The sequence below is a fragment of the Otolemur garnettii genome, unplaced genomic scaffold (genome assembly GCF_000181295.1).
Source record: "Otolemur garnettii isolate 467f Iridium unplaced genomic scaffold, OtoGar3 scaffold00010, whole genome shotgun sequence".
Lineage (NCBI taxonomy): Eukaryota > Metazoa > Chordata > Mammalia > Primates > Galagidae > Otolemur > Otolemur garnettii.
In genome coordinates, this window is record NW_003852405.1 from 28436183 (window position 1) to 28459683 (window position 23501).

At 41.8% G+C, this 23501-nt stretch overlaps 1 protein-coding gene across 1 annotated transcript in view; it reads right to left on the reverse strand.

Moving 5' to 3' along the window:
• LOC100957496 (PDZ domain-containing protein GIPC2-like) overlaps nt 1–23501 on the reverse strand; it is a 42482-nt gene that overhangs the window by 14154 nt on the left and 4827 nt on the right. The window contains exons 2-3 of the mRNA XM_003784300.3: nt 15586–15771; nt 8343–8523 (exon numbers count right to left, since the gene is read on the reverse strand). Of these exons, the coding sequence (XP_003784348.3) occupies nt 8343–8523; nt 15586–15771 (367 nt within the window). The remainder of the gene's footprint in view (nt 1–8342; nt 8524–15585; nt 15772–23501) is intronic.

Consider the following 23501-nt stretch of genomic DNA (forward strand, 5'->3'; position numbering starts at 1 on the left):
TGTAAACTAGGTTGACTGCTTTGCAAAGACTTCATGAGGGTGAGTGACAAAAATAAATAATAAATAAAATTACGTATAGGCAAGATGACTCTAGCAGATTAGAAAAAATATATTTAAACATTCTTCATTTCATATATCTGGGGTTTTCAATGAAATAAAATCTATAATTATGCATAAAGTTGTGATTACACAAGAAAGACTTCACAGAACTCTGTGACTTCTACTCAAAGAAAAGGTTTTTACATTAAGAGTGTTGTATATTTTTCAATCTTCCTGATTTCCTAGAAGTGGTTAAAAAAAAAAAGTGTTTTTTAGAAATGTGTATTTCTGATCAGGTGCTCTGGGTGGCTCATGCCTGTAATCCTAGTATTCTGGGAGGCCGAGACACGAGGATCACTTGAGGTCAGGAGTTCAAGACCAGCCTGAGCAAGACCAAGACCCCGCCTCTTCTAAAAATGGAAAATTAGCCAGGCCCTGTAGCAGCACCCATAGTCCCGACACTTGGGAGGCTGAGCCAGGAGTCTGAGGATGCTGTGAGGGAGGCTGAGGCTACGGCACTCTAGTCTGGGCAATGCAGTGAGACTTGGTCTCAAAAAACCAATAATTAAAATAAAACAAAAATGTATATTTCTGTTTTAAATTAAAATGTGTATTTTTTCTTTTCAGTTAAAGGGGGTGTATCATTCTTTATTACACACCCTTTAACTGAAAAAAAATTTTTTTTTGAAACAAGGTCTTAACTATTGTCTGGGCTAGAGTGCAGTGGTATAATCATACCTCACAGCAACCTCAAAGCCCTGGGTTCAAGCAGTACTCTGACCTCCCTCAACTTCCCAAGTAGCTGGGACTACAAGTATGTGCCACCATGTCTGGCTAATTTTTCTATTTGTTTTGTAGACAAAGTCTCACTAGGTTTCTCAGGTTAGTCTCAAACTCCTGGCCTCAAGTAATCCTCCCACCTTGGCCTCCCCCAGTGCAGGTGTGAGCCATCGTGCCCAGCCTAACTGACATTTTTCAATAAACAGGTCAGTCCCCCAGTCTCTGCTATACGGCCAAGCTCAGGAAGAGAGATGGGGAAATGGAGAAGGCAGAAAAGTGTCTGCCCCACCCCAAAGCCTGTGCCTGAGTCCCAGGGAGAGAGCAGGTGCTGACGGAAATCACAAGCACTGTTTTCAGCAGGGACGCACACAGCAAGGCTGCAGATCCTCAGCTAACGAAGGGTGACACACTGGGGTGCCTAGGTGGTCTCCCCACTTCCTCACAGAACAAGGCCTTGTTACGCTCTCATGAGGGACCTCGATGGCCTGGAGCTTCACATCAGAGCTCGGGCAGGGACCACAATTTCAACATGACGTGGACACAGATGGGACACAGCTGCCTCCAAGTTGCTCAGCAAATAAGAGACAGTCCAAAGATGGCAGGAGGGAAGAATGGAATGGTCAGGATGCAGAGACGGCCAGCAGGGGGCCTGACAGGACCAGCCTGCTTCTGGGGACAAGTGGAAACCTTGGAAATATCTAGAAATAGTTGGAAATAGGTACAAGGCAGTGAGCTGAGGGCCTTTGTGAAAAGGAGGGGAGAGAAAAAAATCATCAGTGACGTTTTGGTCACAGAAAGGAAGCAAGCCAACCCCTTTCCCTTCAAAACTGTGAGAAAAAGATTGTTTTAATATTTCCTGTTATGTTTCAGCTGAAAGTAAGACTTTTTAATTTTCCTGACTTCTCAAAAACATTATCTGGTCCTTTTAAAACATCTTGCAAGGACTTTACTACTGAGATCTCATCATCTCCATCTTCACACTCACATCAAATGTGGGATCATGATGCCGTTGAGCAAAGTTCTCAGCGGCGTTCTGATCATTTATATCTAATGGCTTACCTAAGAGAAATGTTCTTTTTTGTTGTTGTTGAGACAGAGCCTCTCTCTGTTGCCCTGGGTAGGGCACCATGGCATCATAGCTCACAGCAACCTCAAACTCTTGGGCTCAAGTGATCTTCCTAACTCAGCCTCCCAAGTAGCTGGGACAGGCACCTGCCACAATGCCTGGCTAGTTTTTTCTTAGTAGAGATGGGGTCTTGCTCTTCCTCAAGCTAGTCTTGAACTCCTGAACCCAAACAATCCACCCACCTCAGCCTCCCAGGGTGCTAGGATTATAGGCATGAGCCACTGTGCCCCACCAAAGAGAAATTATCTTGACTGAATCTATATTGTTATCCAGCATCAAAGAGTGTGTACTTCAGGCTCCACGCCTATGGCGCCTCATTTCTAATTATAGCATCATTGTTATCACAGGCTCCGAGGATAGAAATCTGGGAAGTGGCCTGGTGCTCTTCAGCCTTCTCCTGTCCACTTTAGCTGAGTGTCATCAGTCTCCCTCCTGCCCCTACTTTCCCCTGCCACACTGCCCAGGCTTTTCTCTGTCCTGTGATTTCCCACTGCTGCCCCCACTCGCAGCACTGACCATTTCTTCCTAAATTGTTGCAACATCCTCTCCCTTGGTTTCCCCTCTGGCCTCCCAGGCTTACTTCCCCCAAATCTGTTTCATCACGTCATTCTTTTGTTACAGTGTCTGAATTGTTCCTCATTCCCTCTACAACAAGCTCAGGCTCCCCCTGGTTTACAGAGCTCTTCACACGGCCCTGAGCTGACTGAGCAGCCTCATTTGCTACAATCTACAAGGCGAGGTTCTTCCCTGCCCTGGACACCTCTTGCAGGAAACCCTCCTTTCCTGGTCTGCACTTTCCTTCCCATCCTCCAAGGCCAAGTTCAAGGATGATCTTTTCCAGGAATCTTTCTCTCCTAGTCCTAGTGCCTCTCTCAACACCCATCTAAATTTCTGTGGTGACTTTTAAATTTTACTCCATGATTCTACAAGAAAGAAATGAATTTGACTTTGAACCACATTGTCACCTCTGTGCCATAGGTTTGGTGATAAACTCAGTCTTGGGGTTGGTTTGTTTTATTTTGTTTTTTGAGACAGAGTCTCACTATGTCTCCCTCAGTAGAGTGCTGTGGCATCACAGCTCACAGCAACCTCTAACTCTTGGGCTTAAGCAATTCTCTTGCCTCAGCCTCCCAAGTAGCTGGGATTACAGGTACCCGCCACAATACCTGGCTATTTTTTTGCTGTAGTTATCATTATTGTTTAGCTGGCCTGGGCTGGGTTTGAACCCAGCAGCCTAGGTTTATGTTATCACAGACTCCTAGAATAGAAATCTGGGGAGTGGCGTGGTACTCCTGAGCCAGGGTTGATGTGGTAGCACTCTAACCACTGTGCTACAGGCGCTGAGCCTCAGTCTTGGTTTTGATTTCCCTCCTGGGATCCAGAGGGCTGATGGTACCAGCTCATCACAGGCCATCTGAAGGTTCTCTGTCCAAATCGGTGTGTTCACTTACAGCCAAACCCAAGGGGCAGAAGGTCTTTCAACTTAGCAAGGCCACAGCAGTTAAAGCTCAAATGTCCCTGTGCCCTTTTATCAGACATCCTGTCACTGATCAAAAGAATGGGACACTGGTCCCTGATACTGGCGGGACCTGCCTTAACCCATCTGCCCCATGGTTTTCTCTCTTGGGGGAAGTCGCTTTCCAGTCTTACCACTTCCCCCTGCCCTGTTACTAAGTTTTAGAACCTCCCCCAGTAAAGCTCCCGGCTGAGTTGTACTTGGTATAAATCTGCATTACAGCACATGTCATAGTTGACATCATATTCAAGAGGCAGTAACACATTAATGTTAGGGGCACAAGCCCCAGGAGCATACGGGCCTGGAGTGCTGTGCTCGCCCTTCTGGTCCACTGCTAGGAGGCTTAAGGAGTTATTTCACTGCCCAAAGCCTTGGTGTACTCACCAGGAAAGCCTCACAGGAATGGCCTGAGAATTAAATCAGGCCCAGCAGCAGTTCTAATAGCAACAGCTTACACTTACCTAGCACCGTGTCTGGCTAAGTACCTTAGGTGAATTAATTCATTTCTCTTTTTTTCTTTTCTTTTCTTTTTTCTTGAGACAGAGCCTCACTCTGCTGCCCAGACTAGACTGCCCTGGTGTCAGCCTAGCTCACTGCAACTTGAAACTCCTGAGCTCAAGTCATCCTCCTGCCTCAGCCTCCCCAGTAGACCGGAGTACAGGTACCCACCACCACACACTGCTAACTTTCTATTCTTAGTATAGAGATGGGGTTTGCTCTTAGGCTGGTCTCAAACTCCTGAGCTCAAGTCATCCACCTGCCTTGGCCTCCCAGAGTGTTAGGATTACACCTGTGAGCCACCACTCCCAGCTATATTAACTCTGCGTCCTCACAATATGAACAAGTAAACAGGCATAAAGGCATTAACTTGAAGGGGTCCTCAAACTTTTTAAACAGGGGGCCAGTTCACTGTCCCTCAGACCGTTGGAGGGCCAGACTATAGTTTAAAAGGACAGGAAATGGATAAGCAGGACAGGCAATGGCAGCAAAAACACCTGGCGGGCTGGATAAACGTCCTCAGCAGCCCGCATGTGGTCCACGGGCCATAGTTTGAGGACACCTGGGCCACACACCATCACTACACGGCCAGTAAGAAGCACAGAAAGGAATGAATCCCCAGCGGATTGGCTCAGCATCTACTCTCGTTATCCCTCCGCCACGTTGCTTTCAACAATCATAGCTAATTCTTGTCAATAGTGTTACTGGATTCTTAATGTATCCACCTGCCTATGTAAAGCCTAAGTTCCCTGAGGCCTGCAACACACTGGTCAGCTGTAACAGCTGTCAGGGAGCTGCCCCTGGGCTGACCGCGGCTGCAGCCTCCCAGCTCTCAAGCTCTCACTGGGGCAAACGGCTTCACCTGTGAGGACAGTGGTCAGGACTATATTATTTCCTACTTAGAAGGGACTCAGGGAAGCAAATAACAGCCACTATTATGAAATAATGACATATTTCATTATTTGATATGAGTTATGATAGCCTCTGACCTTCTAGAATCTGGAACAGTGCCAGAGCTCTCAACACACACTAATCACCAACTTCCTGCCTTCTTTCTCCTAGTTCATGTGGGTTTACGGTGTTTCTAAAATTACTCCCTAAAGAAAAGGGCAACATCTTAATAATAGTAGTAATAACAATAGCTAACTTTTACTGAAGACTTACTGTGCACCAGGGACTGTTCTATGATTAGTTTTCACATGTTTAATTATTTAATCCTCACAAGAGCCCAATGTGGTACACACATCTTCCTTCACTAAGAGGAAACCAAGGCGCAGAAAGGTTAAAGACCTCACTCCGTGTCACACATCACACAGCCGGTACCTGGCAGAGCCTAACACCTAACTACTGCCCTTTGTTGTCTGTTTTTATAACTTTTCATATTCCCTGTAACATTTTCTAGAATTCAGTAAATAAGAAAAGGTTTCAAAGCATTTGTTGATTGAATTTTTTCTCAGAAATAGAATGAATGATAACAAAATTTTGAGATGTCCATCCAAAAAGTCAAAGTCTAAAAGCCACAGTTTGTGTCTTAACATTAAACAGGCTCAGCCTTTGAAGTGAGCGTAGCAGTTAAGCTGACTCACGAAGATGAGGTCCCACTTTGCCAGCTGTGAATGACTCAAAGGACTGAGACATACTTCACATGCTTAACATCCTATTCTGATGGACACATAGTGCAGAAATGATGCCACTGAAAGAAGATGGAACCCAGGGATCTGCTACAAATCACACCCCACAACCAAGATTCTAAGTGATTAGAGGGGGAGCCTGTTCTTTCAATTCCCTTTCTGATTTTAAGAACAGAAATATCCAGGCATCCATCCATAACCTCTTTCCATAAAGAGTGAGAATCATGAATCAGAGAAACACTCCAGGATAAATGCAGTTGAGACTCATGTAACTAAAACTGAATCAAAGCTTCATAGATACAGTATGTATTATTCTGCGAGTAAAAGACCTTATAGGAAAAGAAACCAGTTGGTCATGTCTTGTGTGAGTCACTTAAATGGACAAGTGGGTTTTCACGACCTTGGGAATATTTAGGTTTACAGGGCACATGTGGTGGGGCTGAGCTCATTGTGAAGACATGTTCGTTTTCATTGGCAAAAAGGGAAAAGAAGTGAGCCAGGCCCTTAAAAAAATGCCACTAGAGACATTCCAGCCGATCCTCGATAAGGACGGGAAATGCTGCCATCAGCTCATGGCTGGAAGAAGGAAACTTGGATCAGAGAGCAGCTGACCAGGAGACACCACGTTAGGTGTGGGAACCATTTCCCATTAAACTACACATTTCAACAAGGGAGTCAGTTCAACCAGTGGTTTTCAATTTTTTTTGCTGTGACTCACAGTAGGAAACATATACATTGTATCATGATCCATAAATGTGCACAAACATATATAAGAACTGACACATGGGTGTTTGTAACTGATACATGCTTGCCTTTCTTAGGTACAAAGTACTGTGATGGTTCGGTCCTATTCTACTTGGTGTTCTAAACACACTGGTTGAGATAAACAGTGTTTTAGATTCTGACCGGCACTGAGAGTCTGAGGGTACATTTCACAACAGCCTTTATTCCTCCCCCACAGCCCCACAGCTAACTCGGGGGAGCTGCTAGGGAGCATCTGCTCTGAGACAAGTGACTTGATCTTGATACTTGGATAGACCAAGCTGCCTCCTCCACGACTGGCCATTCCTCACTATGCTGGCCCCTCCTCCTCTTTGTGTCCCTTAAATGCTGGTGTGTCCCTCAGCAGCTGTGTCTGATCCCTTTACCACCCTGAGTGAGTTTACTTCCACAGCTTCCCTGAGTGAAGGACAATTGCTCATAAACCCCATTCACTGGGCTCCAATTCTCAGCCCTCATCTATCCCTTATATCTCCCCCACTGAACTCTCCCAAAGATTTCAAACTCATTAGGTCCAAAATTGTATTTATAATCTCTCTTCCCTGTCTCCTCACTGAAACCTATTTATTTTCCAGATTTCCTTGTCTCAAGAATGGCACCATACTCACCCAAGACCCAACCTGGAGGTCATCACTTGCAATCTCTCCTTTCTTCATCTCTACATCCCACAGGTTACAATTCAACCTTCTTAATGGTGCATTCAGTGGTATGCGGGGAAACATTTAATACCACCCCCCACACACACAGAGCACTGACTTGCAGGGCTTATTGATTCCTATGATATGAATATCCACCATAGCCGATTTCAGCCTGATGTCACTGACGGGGGAGTCAGGAAGAGACGTGTACAACACCTCCAGCACATACCATCTACTCCTCAGAACCACTACTCCCGTCATGCCTCCTCTATGCCTTCATTCATCTTCTTGCTCTTAGCTAACACAACAGAATGTCTACAATCCCCTGAACTCATGTCACATTACACTCCTTTCTCTGCCACAGTGTCCAAAATACCTAAAATCAAGAGTCACCATGTTACTCCCCCCACCTAAACCCTTTCATTGGTCCTCACTGCCCATGTGACCTTCATAGACAAGGCCCTGATAACGTGGTCCCTGCTGACTTGCACCTGTCAGCACCACCCCTTAACCTCGACTCCAACAACAAAGGCATGCCTGGTGGTCCCAAACATGATGCTGTCCTGTACTTCTGTACCTTTACTCATTCTGTCCCCACTCCACAACCTTCCCCAATTTGTCCATGGTGACCAAGGGCAAGTCTGGGATGATTCCACTCAAGATATTTTCACACTGATGAACACAAGGCCTGGCTTGTTAAAATACTGCTGTGTGGTAAGAGAGACGCTGGCACATTCTTGTAAATGAGATGGCCCTGGGGGGTTGAACAACACTTGGAATACAGCTGCCTTGGCTAAAACCAAGCCAGGACAGATGTCACAGCAAACTGGAAATAATTTCATACCATCCCCTGGTACTAATTTCAAAATATCAATGGAGGAAAAGTACTGGGGAAAGTAGTCTTAAAAATAGACGAGGTAACTTCTTTAAATACCAATTCTGTATGTAATTAAAACTTTTAGTGCAGAGGCCTGTGCACAACAGTTTATTAGAGTTTAAAGTGCTCAGTGAAAACCTGACTGCTCAGCCAAATGGAAACACGGCAAGGGCTGCTCACAGAGGCTGGACAGCACGTCAGACCCGTCACTAGTCCCCAGAGGTCATAACTCTGAACGCCGGTTTGGAAAATGTCCTACAATGCAACATTTTTCTTTTCTTTCTTCCTTCGATAGTTGTTCTCCTTATAAATAGCACCATGGACCATTTTCAATGTTCTTAACTAACAGGCTAGATGAGAAGATATACTAAAAGCTCAAGTCACCACATCACAGTGCTCATTACCCTGAGAAACGTAACCCAGGGAAGGGGGACATTGTTCCCACACACACACTTACCAGATGCCTTCTTAGGTTCTATTAACTTCATGGTAAAGTATTCCCATTTTTTCAATTCCTTGAACTTCTGAGCAACAGCATAGTGACGCCAGCCAACAACACTTTCTCCATTTATAGATTCAATATGATCCCCCACACAAATGGTTTGGACTAAGTAAATAATGCCACCATCTCTAATTCTCTGAAAAGAAAATTAATGACAACATAATACAAAAAACGTTATGCAACATTATTGTTCATGCTTTTGAGGCGTTACAGACAACGTACTGACCTGTTAACAATTCAGTTTAATGTTTAATCAGAGATCAAAGACAAAGCAACAAAGCACGGCCACCACCTTCCTCCAACCCTCCTCATCTTCCTCATCACTCAGAATCCACCGCCTCTGGGAAGCTTTTCCTGAAGTCCCCCAACCCACTCCCACTCCCCACTAAAATGGGGAAGGCGCCACTCTCACCTCCTACAGTATCTTTTGTTACATACGCTGAACCCGAGGCTGGGCACTTTCCACTCACTGCTTCCCGGAATCCTAACACCCTTTATGAGACTCTCCTGTCATAGATCAGGAAGACTGAGGCGTGGGAAGATCAAGTCAGATTCCACAGAGCTCAGTGCACCTGTCCATTTACTCTTCAGCCTCTGTTACAAAAATGCAATATCCCTGAGGACAGAGATGGTCTTATTCACCAGTTTACCCTGGGCCTAGCACAATGGCACACAGAGCAGTCCCTCCATAAATGACTGTTGAAACATTTCAATGTGAAGCCCATTACATAAGAATAGCTTGAGCTTTGTCAATTGGCTACATTTAATTATAAACGCAAACACTCAAAAATGGTATAATCTTAGCTAGGAAGGTGGATAACTAACAAGAAACAAGTAGGATTCCCATTTTGGAAGTCAGTATGGCTGATTTTATGTGATTGTTTTCCATGTATGTATTTTAGATGAGGAGACATAGGACCCAAGGGAAAACTTCAACTTATTCTTTCTTAAATCTATCTTACTTCTCGATAATACATCTGTGGTATAAGGGTCTCAAATGAGATCTAAGATGGCACCAAGAATTTCTGAAAGAATCGCAGCACCCTGGGAGGCAGAGGTGGGCCAATTGCTTCAGTTCAGGAGTTTGAGACCAGCTTGAGCAACAGTGAGACCCCGTCTCTAAAAATAGCTGGGCATTGTGGCAGGCACCTGTTGTCTCAGCTACTTGAGAGACTGAGGCAAGAGGATTCCTGAAGCCCAAGAATTTGAGGTTGTTGTGAGTTATGACACCACAGCACTCAACCCCAGGGTGAGAGTGAGATTCTGGAGGGGTGGGAGAGAGAAGGGGAGAAAAACAAACAAAATTAATATTAGACATTGCTGTTATATAACAAATGCACGTGTATGCCCCATCCTTGCCAGGTGGAAGTCTAATGTCTTCTGAATCAGCAGAGAGATTGACCACTGGGTCCAAAAAAAAAGAAAACTGAACACAGGATGTAGCCCCAACATCTCCATCACATTAACATCTGGAGGTGGGGGGGGGGGACTATGAAACACTGACCTAGGAAGGTTGAGCATTTTTCATTTTTAAATTACTATATACCAGGATGGCGTCTGTGGCTCAGTGAGTAGGGCACCAGCCCCATATACTGAGGGTGGCAGGTTTGAACCTAGCCCCGGCCAAACTGCAATGACAACAACAAAAACAGCTGGGCATTGTGGTGAGCACCTATAGACTGAGGCAAGAGAATCATCTAAGCCGAAAAGCTGGAGATTTCTATGAGCTGTGATGCCACAGCACTCTACTGAGGGCAACAAAATGAGACTCTGTCTAAAACAATAATAAATAAATAAATAAATTACTATATACCAAACCTCAAAATAGATTTCTTTATTACCCCCAAATTTTAAGAATAATTGTGGCCAATGGTACTTTGCAGCAAGTGTTAACATACTGTATCCAAATGATACGATAACATCAATTTAAACAGAGCTCACTATTTATCATTGCAAATAGTTAATATAAAGTAAAGAACCCAGAAATTTCATGATCTACTTGACACTGTGTGAGTAGAAACCCACACTGGCCTGATATAGTGAACAGAAGCAAACAGTGGTAACCACAACACACCACTCAGTACAACTAGGGCTTCTAAACTGTCACAGGAAAACAAACAGAATGAAATGAATGACTGGAGTTCAAAGAAGGAAAAAACAGTTAAATATTCTGTTACGTAACCAGTCTTAAACCATTAGAGAATTTGAAAATCTATATTTAACTGACTTTATTCTTAACTTTTATTCTAAATTATCTCCTGATATATCAGGAGCTTATTTGTTTACTCTGTCAGACATACCATGTGAATTTCAGTGTCCCACTACATGTCATTTTTAGTTTTTAAAGACATATTATTATAATTTTATTAAAAATTAACAATATGTAAAAATTAAATGAAAGACTTTAAAGACACATATGAATCTTACCAGTGAATTAGAGGTCAGAGAAACAAAAATCTAAGGTTGCCCTGCCCAGGAGCAAGAACAAAGATCCACAGAAGAGCACCCAGACAGGGAAAGAAGGCAGTTCCCAGGAATCAGAGGGGACAGCAGAACATAAATCCAGTTTTGCCCAGAGAAAAGTCAGAGCGTATGTAATCAACAGAAGCAGGAGAGAAGGATCTGGGATGAAGAGACAGGAAAACCAACCAGAGAAACTTAGAGATGACCACCCAAAGGTGAACTGGATACAGAAGCAAAGTTGGAGACACTGATCACATGTTTTATGAGCCTCTTAAGTGAGTAAAGAAACAGGTAGCAGTGGAGACAAGTGTCTGAACTCTAATGTACACTGATAATCATGTAAGAACTTGATAGAGATTAACAACATTGCTAAAAGTGCTGCTCAGACCCAAAGGGCTAAGGAAAAAGAGGCATCGATGCTATTTCCTGAGTTACCTATCCTGTGACACTTAGGAACTTTCCCTCATCTGCCTTTGGAGTTTGATGCTGCAAAATGTTTATTGGTTTCTTTTTGGAAGATAGAATCTACAATATTATTAAACATAGAGGTTTCCAACCATTTTAGATTTTTATAATATCTTCCACTGTGTTCATCCCATATTCAGAAAAATTTGCCTCCTCATCACAGGTACCAACCAAGTGGGGTTGTGTCCCACCCTCCCCAAAATCTTAAGCACCAGACTCAAGGCAGTTTGGGCTAAGTGTCCTGCTGCCATGCTCAGCTGCTTTAGGATCTGGGCTGGTCCTTCCTACACTGCTCCAAAATATTGCTTGTAATAACAAACAATCATAATACAATTACAAATATTTATCTCATCTAGTCCTTATGGTAAGCCTAGGAAAGAAATATTTCTTACTACATTTAATGAATGAATAAAGGAGAACACAGTGATTACATGGCTCATCCCAGAGAACAGTGAAACAGACCTGGGTACCAAACAGAGGTGCCATAATTATAAAAATTAAAAAGTTTAGAAAGAGGGCAGGGCCTTTGGCTCAAAGGAGTAGGGCACCAGCCCCATATGCCGAAGGTGGTGGGTTTGAACGCAGCCCCAGCCAAAAACTGAAAAAAAAAAAAAAAAAGTTTAGAAAAAAAATAATATCAGGTTGTAGAATGCAAATTCTTCTGACCACAAGTGCTGAGTTTTGGGTTACAAATGTCCAAAATGATTCATCGCTTTTGAACTATGAAATGTTTTTGACAACCCCTGTCTCTTCCCGTTCCATCACCCAACTTCTACTAAAGCTGTTTCTCACCAATGTCATGGTCTCCAGAGCTCACAAATTACCTGTTTTCTCAAATCATCACTTCTCTTCTAGTTTTATAGGGCTCCACTCATTCCCTCCCTTCCATCCTAAATCCTCTGTCCCCTTGACTTCCTATATTCCCAGCCTTGCTGATTCTTAACTTAGTCAACTGAATAAGCAAAGAATTGGAAATATATGAATACTGTATTTACCTGAATGATCACTCTAGAAGTGACAAATTTGGTTCCACTAAACTAAAATTATGGCTAATCATAAAGATCTTTGAGTGACTCCAACTTGCCAGACTCCCAGATGCTAAATCTATGATGTGCAAGTAAGGTAACAGGACACTTTCATAATGTCAAAGAATCTTCCCACAATTACTCATTAATTATAAATAAAAATATAATAAGGATGCAGCAAAAAAGACTAGGGGACATTATTTTAAACATGTGATAAAAATTAACATCACAGGGCGGTGCCTATGGCTCAGTGAGTAGGATGCCGGCCCCATATACCAAGGGTAGCAGGTTGAAACCCAGCCCCAGCCAAAGTGCAACAAAAAATAGCCACGTGTGTGGGCGTCTGTAGTCCTAGCTACTCAGGAGGCTGAGGCAAGAGAATCTCCTGAGCCCAAGAGCTGGAGGTTGCTGTGAGCTGTGATGCTACAGCACTCTACCAAGGGTGACAAACTGAGACTCTGTCTCTAAAAAAAAAAAAAAGTAACATCACAAATAATAGTATGAACAAACATCTCACCAATTTTGATGTGGTACACTGAGACAGACCCCAAAACACATAACCTGTTTCTCAACATGAGGAAATATCAGAAAAATCCAAATTAAGGGACATGCTTTCTAAACTAAAGTGAATTAAAGAGTGAAATAGATGATCCTGCCCCAGGGTAAATAAAGGACACTGTTAGGACAGCTGACAACTGCAGTGGGGACCATAGGTGAAAAGTGTTTTATCAGTGTTAGACTTTCTGAACTTCATAACTGCAGTTATATATAGGAGAATATCCTTGTTCTTAATACTGTTTCCCCAAAAATAAGACACTGTCTTATATTTACTTTTTCTCAAGAAGACACACTAGGACTTATTTTCAGGGGATGTCTCTGCACCAAAATGCATGGCATGGCTATGCAGCATATCTGGCTATGCTGCATATCTATGCACGCCCATCACTAGGTCTTATTATCGGGGTAGGGCTTATATTTCACAAATGTATAGAATCCTTCTAGGGCTTATTTTGGGGGTAAGTCTTATTTTGGGGGAAACACAGTAAGTACACTCTGAAGTATTAAAGGGCAAGGGTGTGTGTGCGTGTATGTGCGTGTGTGTGTGTGTGTATACACATGAGAAACAGAACAATAAAGCAATGCAGCAAGTGGTAGACAGGAGATTTGGGGAAATGATGTGTACCAGTTCTTTGTATTCTTCAATTTCCCTAATTTGTATAACATTTTGTCACCCATGCACACACGTGACAGGCATCTAAACTGAACTCTGTTCACGGTGTAGATTATGCTTCACTTTCTCCTCTGCTGCCGTGTCCTGTGTCTCCACAAGGCCCATGACGAGTACTCTGAGGCAGGGAAATGCTTGATGAGTCATTAAAAAAAAAAATAGACGTATAAGCTTTGAATGAATGTCAGAGGCTAAGACCTAAAAATCTGCACATATTTGCAAAACTTCCAAGTCCTCTCTGCTGTGTGTACCTCGTGTCCTGAGCCTCCCTCAGATAATCCCTCATGACTTTCCCAATTCACAGATTTTCCATCTGGCCACTCAGTCAACCTTCAGCCCAGTCACATCCTTCACAGAGCTAAAAATAGCCCTTCTATCAAGTGGGAAGTTCAAGCACCACTTACAGTGAAGATGATAACTTCCTAAGACCTTTTTAGATGACAAAGCATCAGCAAATCAGGATTTCAACAAAACAAAGGCATAAAACATGCCCTGTTGTGTGACATCGGTCATTAATTCTTAGCCCAGGGAATGGAAATGCCAGCTCTGAAGTTAAACCTTTGGATCGACTCTTGAATTGTCTAGTTGTATGACTTTGGGCGAGCTACTTAACCTTCCTGATTCTTGCAGGGCTAAGCTTAGGAAATTGGAACATTCACATAAATAACAGTAACATTCCCATCCTGCATCTACATCAATAGAATAGAGGTTACAAGTAGCACCAACCATGGATGAATCTCACAGACATCATGTTAAGTAAAAGAAGCCAGAAATGGTAGAGTAAGTGACATGTGATGACATGAAGTTCAAGAACAAGCAAATGGTAACACAGGTCAGAATGTGGGAGAGTATTGACCCAGAAGGGGCATAAGGAAGCCTTCTGGGTAGCAAAAATGCAATTTCCCTTGATCTGGGTGACAGTCATACAGCTGTGCATATATAAACATTTACTAAGCTGTACATTAAAAATGTGTTACCTTAACAAAAAAGTAAATTTAAAAAAAAAATAGGATGGCTGTGAGGATTAAATGAGAAAGTAGATGCAAAGAGCCTAGGACATGGTCGGCATTTGAAGCTGAGGACATAGTAGGCATTCAATATGACTCAGCTGGTATTATTACACCTACTTGTTACAATAATAGAATTGTTATTTTAAAGAGATGAGTCTACCTTTCTTTTTATCATTCCTTAATTTTTATCATTTTCATACAATTTCAAGCTTCTCTCTTTTCTTTGCAGTTTTATCTTGCTCTCTTTTTATTCAAATAAAGGAATTACAGTCGTCACATCCCTGGTAGCATGGGAGATTGGTTCCAGGATCTCCTGTGGAGACCAAAATCCACACATGCTCAGGTCCCTGATGTAAAATGCTACAGTGTTTGCAAGTAACCTGTATGTACACCCTCCCATGTATTCTAAATCATCTCTAGCTGATTTACAATAGCTTTTATTGTGCAACACTGTGTAAATAGTTGTTATATTTGTACTTTTTTGTTAGGAATAATGTCAAGAATAAAAATCTGTATGTATTCTCTACAGACAATTTTTTAAAAACTTTTAAATCTAACAGTTGATTGAATCCACTGTTAAACCCATGGATACAGAAGGCAAATTGTATATAGTTCAGAAAACCTTGAAGAGCATTTTTAAAGAATCAAAGTGGCCAAAAGTGGGTGCAGTTGGAAGAAACACTCAATAGAATCAGCCTGGACGTCATCAGAACTACAGACCCGGGAGTGCATAGCTGGATAATGAGTGGGCACCAGGGCCAGTCTCCTTCTCAGGAGGTTCTAAATTCTAGTGAAGTTTAAGCTGAAGGGAATTAATTCTAGGAAATGGTAAACAAAAAAACAATAATAATGCCTTGAAGACCTTTAAAATGACAGTGAAACATCACCACTTCCTGCATCCCTGCAGAGCCAGCTCTCATACCGAAGATTGTTTCTAAACTCATTTGGCCGGTAGATTTTCTTATATGTCCTCAATTAGGCCACACTGTTATTTTTTTTAATCTTACCTTTATAAAAACACAGCCAGCACCATTGTCTGAAAGGATGAGACCAGGTGAATCTTCGGATTTACATAAACGTACTTCTTTTTTCCTTCCTTTCACGTGGGCGAAGATGGAATCGTTCAGTCCTATTTGTCCTCCTGTCAGTTTTTCCATGTCAACTTTAGGTGTGTTTAAAGTACAATATAAGATCTGCAAAGAAAAAGAAATGTTTAGGTTGGTCTTTTATCAAGACTACATTCTGTCATGAATTTATTCATAAATATACGAGTGAAACTATCCTCAATTTAAACGGCTACCTCACAGCCTGAGCAACATAGCAAGACCCCATCTCTACAAAGCATAGAAAATTAGCTGGGCAAGGTGGTGCACACCTGTAGTCCCAGCTATTCAGGAGGCTGAGTCAGGAGGATCACTTGAGCACAGGAGTTTGAGGTTGCAGTGAGCTATGATGACACCACTGTACTCGGGCTAGGGGACAGAGTGAGACCATGTCTCAAAAACAAATAAATAAATAAATATTGGCTGTCTTCTGAGGCACCTCTCTCTAGGTAATGTAGTTCCCTCCTGTTCCTAAGCCACAACAGGGCTCCAAGAAGGAACAGCTGCAAACAGGGCCAATTTTATACATGGGGCTCTTGTTAAATGGCACTACTGTGTCCTAGGACAGAGGATGATCTTGCCTTTTCTTAAAGGCCATATTGAAATTCCAGGGGATTAGGATCTGTCATGGGCTCAGTGGCTCAGGCACTCTGGGAGGCCATGGGAGGAGGATCACTTAAGGCCAAGAGTTAGAGACCAGCCTGAACATGACACCATCTCTACAAAAAGTAGAAAAATCAATCAGCCATAGTGGCACATGCCTGTAGTCCCAACTTCTCAGGAGAATGAGGCAGGAGGATAGCTGGGGCCCAGGATTTTGAGATTGCTGTGAGCTGTGATCACACCACTGCACTCTAGCCAAGGGATACAGTGAGATATTGTCTCTGGGAAATTAAAAATAAATTAAATAAATAAATGAATAAATATTTAAAGATTAATTAAAGGTTCATCATAAAAATCTGTTTTTATGTTGGCTGGATAAAATCTGAGACACATTTTCATACGATACCATTGGGTAACCCATATTAAGCGCTTCTGATAGGCCAGGCTCTATGCTATCCAATTTACACTCATTATCTTACATAATCCTCAAATAACTTCATAAAGTACATTATTATCCCCATATTACAGATGATGATATTAAGGCTTGGCAAGATTTGCCTAAGATCACATAGAGGGTATTTGTCAGAGCCAAGGACTTGAGTTCAAATCTCACCAACTTCAAAGTGTTTCAGTGGTTTAAACTAGGTGGTCTATCATTTACAGTGCTGAAATCAAAGGTTATATTCCCAAAGATCTGCATGATGTATACAGTGTATGATGCATTCACTACAATGAAAATATACCACACATAGAAGCCTATATTTGAAAACTGGTAAGTAGTTGTTTTGTTCTGTTTTGTTTTTTTAATAGCCAGAATCTCACTTAGATTCCCTAGGCTGAAGTGCAGTGGCACAATCACAGCTCACCATTAACCTTGAACTCCTGGGCTCAAGCAATCCTCCTGACTTAGTCTACTGAGTAGCTAGAACTATTTGCATGCACTGCTGTGCCTGGCTAATTTTTTTTTTTTTTTAATTATGTAGTAGGGATCAGATCTGGCTATCATGCTCAGGGTGTTCTCAAACTCCTGGCCTCAAGTGTCTTCCTCCACCCTTGGCCTTCAAAAGTGCTCAGATTATAGGCATGAGCCACTGTGCCCACCACATTCTTTTTAAAATTTGAAAAATTTTATTTATCGTACATTAGTGTTTGATAACAGTGATTTAATTAATAAGTGAGGTGTTAAAAGGAAAATATTTCAGAGCTAAAACAATCCTTAAAGACTAATTCATCCAAACTCTTAATTTTAAAAACGAGGGAACCGAGGTCTGGAGAGGTTAAAACAACTTGCCCAAATCCACACGATGGTAGAAAGAGAGCAAAGAAGACACAGCAGGGAAGCGTTGTGTGGAGATTTTAAAGGGACTTCTCATGCTTACCAAGTCTTCATTTCACCTTATTTCCCTTCAAAAACATGGCTCATTTAGCTAAAATTTACAGTGCTACCCCTGAATTTGTCTATTACAATCTGCGTAATTTGACAAAATGATTGAGAACAACTCATGTTGAAATTAAATTTAACAATATTGAGGCAGGAGAGTCGCTTAGGCCCAAGAGTTGGAGGTTGCTGTGAGCTGTGTTATCAGCGCACTCTAAGGAGGGTGACATAGTGAGACTGTCTCAAAAAAATAAATAAATAATAAAAATAAATAAAAATTAAAAATAATAAAAAACTAAGTTCAACAACATTGAGGAATACATTCTTTTTTTTTTTTTTTTTTTGAGACAAAGTCTCACTATGTCACCCTCAGTAGCATGCTATGGTGTCACAGCTCACAGCAACGGGCTTAAGCTGTTCTCCTGCCTCAGCCTCCCAGGTAGCTGGGACCACAAGTGCCCACCACAATGCCCGGCTATTTTTTGGTTGTAGTTGTTGTTTGGCAGGTCCGGGCTGGATTCAAACCCGCCAGCTCTGGTGTATATGGCTGGCGCCCTAGCAGCTGAGCTACAGGTGCCAAACCAAGGGGATACATTCCATGTACTAAACCAAAGAAGGGTATTTTAATGTGCTGTTCTATGACAAAATGCCTAATGAGATTTTCCTTAACATTTTTTTATTATCAAGCAACGTTTGCCACAGGCATTGCTGGCCCTTCCTCTACCCCAGAGTCTTACTTAGCCTTCACTCTCTCAGCTTCTCCCTGTATCCCTGAGTGTTACACCATTCCTAATTCCCATGGGAACCTGAAGCCTTCACACAGCCATAATCCTCATGGAACTAAAACATGGGTGATTATTACTTACCTATTGGCTTTGGGGGCCCTGTCTCCTAAATTAGAAGAGCTTCACAAAATAAAGCTTTCCCTGCTATACAATTAAAGGTTCAGAATGATCATCCAAGCTCAGACCAGATCTTGAGGGGTGTGCCATGAGGCACAAAGCAATGAAAGCCTCCCTGGTAAAACCACCATCTTCACCCGCTCTCATCCCAGGCTGCGGTGAGCCTTTATGTTAACCTTTTATGTTCCTGGCAAGAGCAAAATATATTCAGCTCTATAGATGGTAAATTTTCAGAAATATTCTCTAGCATAGAAACTTCATTATTCCCACGAGGGGAAAAGTCAGTTAAGCCAAGAATGGCACCTAATTCTAACTGTAAAGTCAATGGTATAATTAGCTCACTAACAAAAATCGTTGAAAACAGACGTTTCTGACTTTCTCAAAATAATGAGAAGTAAGTAGAAGAAATAGCAGTTTATGGCTCAGCACCTGTAGCTCAGTGGTCAGGGTGCCAGTCACATATACCACAGCTGGCATGTTCAAACCTGGGCCTGGGCCAGCTAAACAGCTATGATAACTGCAACAATAAAAAAATAGCCGGGCATTGTGGTGAGCACCTATAGTCCCAGCTACTTTGGAGGCTGAGGCAAGAGAATCACTTAAGCCCTAGAGTTTGAGGTTGCTGTAAGCTGTGACACCATGGCACTCTACCGAGGTCAACATAGTGAGACTCTGCCTCAAAAAAAAAAAAAAAAAAAAGATGGAGACTTTACAGCTTTTACATTTACCTGGATGGAACTGAAATACATTCTTCTGAGTAAAGTATCATAAGAATGGAAAAATAAATATCCAATGTACTCTATACTAATCTGAAATCAATATATAAACAATTACATGTTCCTAAGAACAACAAAACACTATTGTAGTCCAGTGTAGGGGTAGAGGGACGTGGGAAGGGGGACGGGAGAGGACGTATGGCAGAAGAAGGGAGGGCATGAGGCAGGATCTCACCTAATGTGCACATTGTGTAGGTGTATGACACGGCCCTAGGTAAGGGACTCTTCTACAAGTGGAACTTTACCCTGAAAGCGAGAACAATGTGACCTAAATATTGTACCCTCATGTTAATTTGAATAAAGTTTTAAAAAATTGCAAAAATGAGGGTTATTGAGAATCTTTTTTAGGGAAAGAACACTACCATTGAACCATGTTCTGGTCACTTAACATGCCATTTCACTTAATTCTGACAACACTCCTACAAGGTAGGTATTTTATTTGTACCTTTTATCCATGAGAAAAACAGAGGTTAGAAGGTGGCCTCTCTAAAACTCAGACCTGGAACAGGTGATCCCACCCTGAAACCCACCTCCCCACCAACTTGACCCCAAGGGCTGTGCTCACCCATGATGCCACCCTGACTGACCAGCTGCCAGAGGACCCTTTAAACCTGTCCAATAGCCACAGCAACATGTGACCCTGCAGGATGTTACAACAGCTGGGAACATCACAAATTTCACAAACCAAGCTCATGTTCAACTCTGTATAATTATGCCCTATAAGATCAATCCTAAAACTAAAAACACAAACCAGTAGCTAGTCTTTCTCCTAGTTTTCAGTTCTTGTGGCTTCCCCCCCCCCTTTTTCTTCTCATCTCCTAATTTCACACAGTGTAGAGGAATTACTTACCCTCCAGGAAACAGGTCTAACAGTGTTGCTGAAGGTGGAGAGTGATACTGACCCCTAAGGAAACAGATTGAAATTTGGGGGGAGATTTTTCTCTATCATTTTTTGAGACAAAATCTCACTCTGTTGCCCCAGGCTAGAGTACCATATTGTCAGCCTAGCTCACAGCAACCTCAAACTCTTGGGTTCAAGGAATTCTCTTGCTGCAGCCTCCCAGGTAGCTAGGACTATAAGTGTGCACCCAGATAATTTTACTATTTTTAGTAGAAACAGGGTCTCCCTCTTGCTGAGGCTGGACTAGAACTCCTAAGATCAAACAATCCATCCTCTTTGGCTTCCCAGAGTGATGAGATTACTGGCACAAGGCACAGCACCAGGGATTTTCTTTGGTTGCTAAAAGAACTATGACACTACTGTCACCTGTGGGAAGCAGAGCACAGGTCAAGGATGCCATATGAACTGCAGTGTTCAAGAAGCCCAGCTCAGTGAAGTACTGTCCTTCATTCCACGTGATGTTCAAGTGTCCTACCTGACATTCACACTGAGAGGCTTACAATCCAATTCTGTGTTATACATAAAGAACTTTTTGTTCTGAAGTTCCCTGGACTATAACTATCACGTAAATAAAGGTAAGATTACATTTTTTTATGAAGACCCTTACCAAGAGTTGTCCATCATTGCAGAAAATCAAGTCACTGACCGCAGTGCTGTTCATGTTATTTGAATTTTTAACATGAAACATTTATATTAAGGCCAGGTGGGATGGCCTACACCTGTAATCCTAGCACTCGGGGAGGCCAAGGTGGTGGCTTGCCTGGGGTCACAGGCTTAAGACCAGCCTGAGCAAGAGCAAGACCCCCATCTTTAAAAATTGCCAGGCATTGTGGCAAGCGCCTGTACTGCCAGCTACTCGGCAGCCTAAGTCAAGAGGATCACTTGAGCCCAAGACCTTGAGGTTGCTGTCAGCTATGACAAGGCAACAAAATGAGACTCTGTCTCAACAAAAAAAGAAAGAAGCATTTATATCAGCCTGCTCCTATTGTTGAATTGTACTGATTCTACGAATATTGACAAATATTTATTTCTCATTTCAAAATGCCACATATAAGAAAAGACAAAGACGTTCAGTTGAATATTTTATTCTTACGTTTTTTAAATCCAAACTTGCTCACTACAAGTAGGTTCGAGTCCCTGACTGCTTCTTTATATCTTCTAACATAGTTTTCCCAAGTAATTGAACATCGAAATCTACACTAGCTGTGAGCTGTGGCTCACACCTGTAATCCTAGCACACTGAGAGGCCAAAGCAGGTGGACCCTTTGAACTCAGAAGTTCAAAACCAGCCTGAGCAAGAGTGAGATCCCATCTAAAACAATAGGAAAAAAAATAGCCAGGCATTGTGGTGACTCCCCATAGTCCCAGCTACTTGTGAGCCTAGGCAAGAGGATAGCTGGAACCAGGATGTGAGGTTGCTGTGAGCTATGACACCATGAGACTCTACCCAGGGTGACAAAGTGAGACTCTGTCCCCCCAAACAAAAAAAGAAAGAAAAATCTGAAAGAAATCAACCAATACTTGGAAGCACATTGTCTTCCAAAACTTAGCCAGAATCAAATGGTAATGTTGAACAGGCCTATATCAAGTTCTGAAATAGCATCAACTATACAAAATCTCTCTTTTCTAAAAAGAAAAGCCTGGGACCAGATGGCTTCACATCAGAATACTATCAAACCTTTAAAGAGAAACTAGTACCTATATTACTCAATCTTTTCCAAAATATAGAAAAAGACAGAATACTACCCAACACATTCTATGAAGCAAACATCACCTTGATCCTCAAATAAGGAAAAGACCCAATGAGAAAAGAAAATTATAGACCAATATCACTAATGAATATCGATGTGAAAATATTCAACAAAATCCTAATAAACAAAATCCAGCAACACATCAAACCAATTACACACCATGACCAAGTGAGTTTTAACCCAGGGTCTCAAGGCTGGTTCAATATACATAAATCTATAAATATAATTCATCACATAAACAAATTAAAAAAGAAAGACCATATGATTCTCTCAATTGATGCAGAAATAGCTTTTGATAATATCCAGCATCCATTCACAATCAGAACACTTAAGAAAATTGGTATAGAAGGGACATTTCTTAAACTGATAGAGGCCATCTACAACAAACCCACAGCTAATATTGTAATCAATGGAGTTAAATTGAAATCATTTCCACTCAGATCAGGAACCAGGCAAGGTTGCCCATTGTCTCCACTACTTTTTAACATGGTAATGGAAGTCTTAGCCATCACCATTAGGGAAGAAAAGGCAATCAAGGGTTTCCATATAGGGTCAGAAAAGATCACACTTTCACTCTTCACAGGTGATATGATTGTATATCTGGAAAATACCAAAGATTGTACTACAAAACTCTTAGAAGTGATCAAGGAATACAGCATCTCAGGTTACAAAATCAACACTCATAAATCTGTAGCCTTTATATATGCCAACAGCAGCCAAGCTAAAAAAGCAGTCAAGGACTCTACTCCATTCACAGTAGTGCCAAAGAATAGGAAATATTTGGGAGTTTACCTAACAAAGGAGATGAGAGTTCTCTATAAAGAGAACTATTAAATTCTAAGAAAAGAAATAGCTGAAGATGTTAACAAATGAAAAAACATACCATCTCATGGCTGGGAAGAATCAACATTGTTAAGATATCCACACTACCCAAAGAAATGTATAATTTTAATGCAATCCCTATTAAAGATCCATTGTCATACTTCAAAGATCTCAAAAAATAATACTTCATTTTATATGGGATCATAGAAAACTTCAAATAGCCAAGACATTACTCAGAAATAAAAACAAAGCAGGAGGAATTACACTGCCACAGTATAGACCTCAGACTATACTATAAATCAATAATGATCAAAACAGTGTGGTACTGGAACAAAAGCAGAGAGGTAGATGCATGGAACAGAATAGAGAACCGAGAGATGAACCCAGCTACTTACCATTATTTGATCTTTGACAAGCCATTAAAAACATTGATGGTGCTGGATGAACTGGCTGGTGACTTGTAGAAGACTGAAACTGGACCCACATCTCTCACCATTAACTAAGATAGACTCTCACTGGATTAAAGATTTAAACTTCAGGCATGAAACTACAAAAATACTAGAAGAAAGTGCAGGGAAAACTCTTGAAGAAATAGGCCCAGGTGAATATTTTATGAGGAGGACCCCCGGGCCAATTGAAGCAGCATCAAAAACACACTACTAGGACCTGATCAAACTAAAAAGCTTC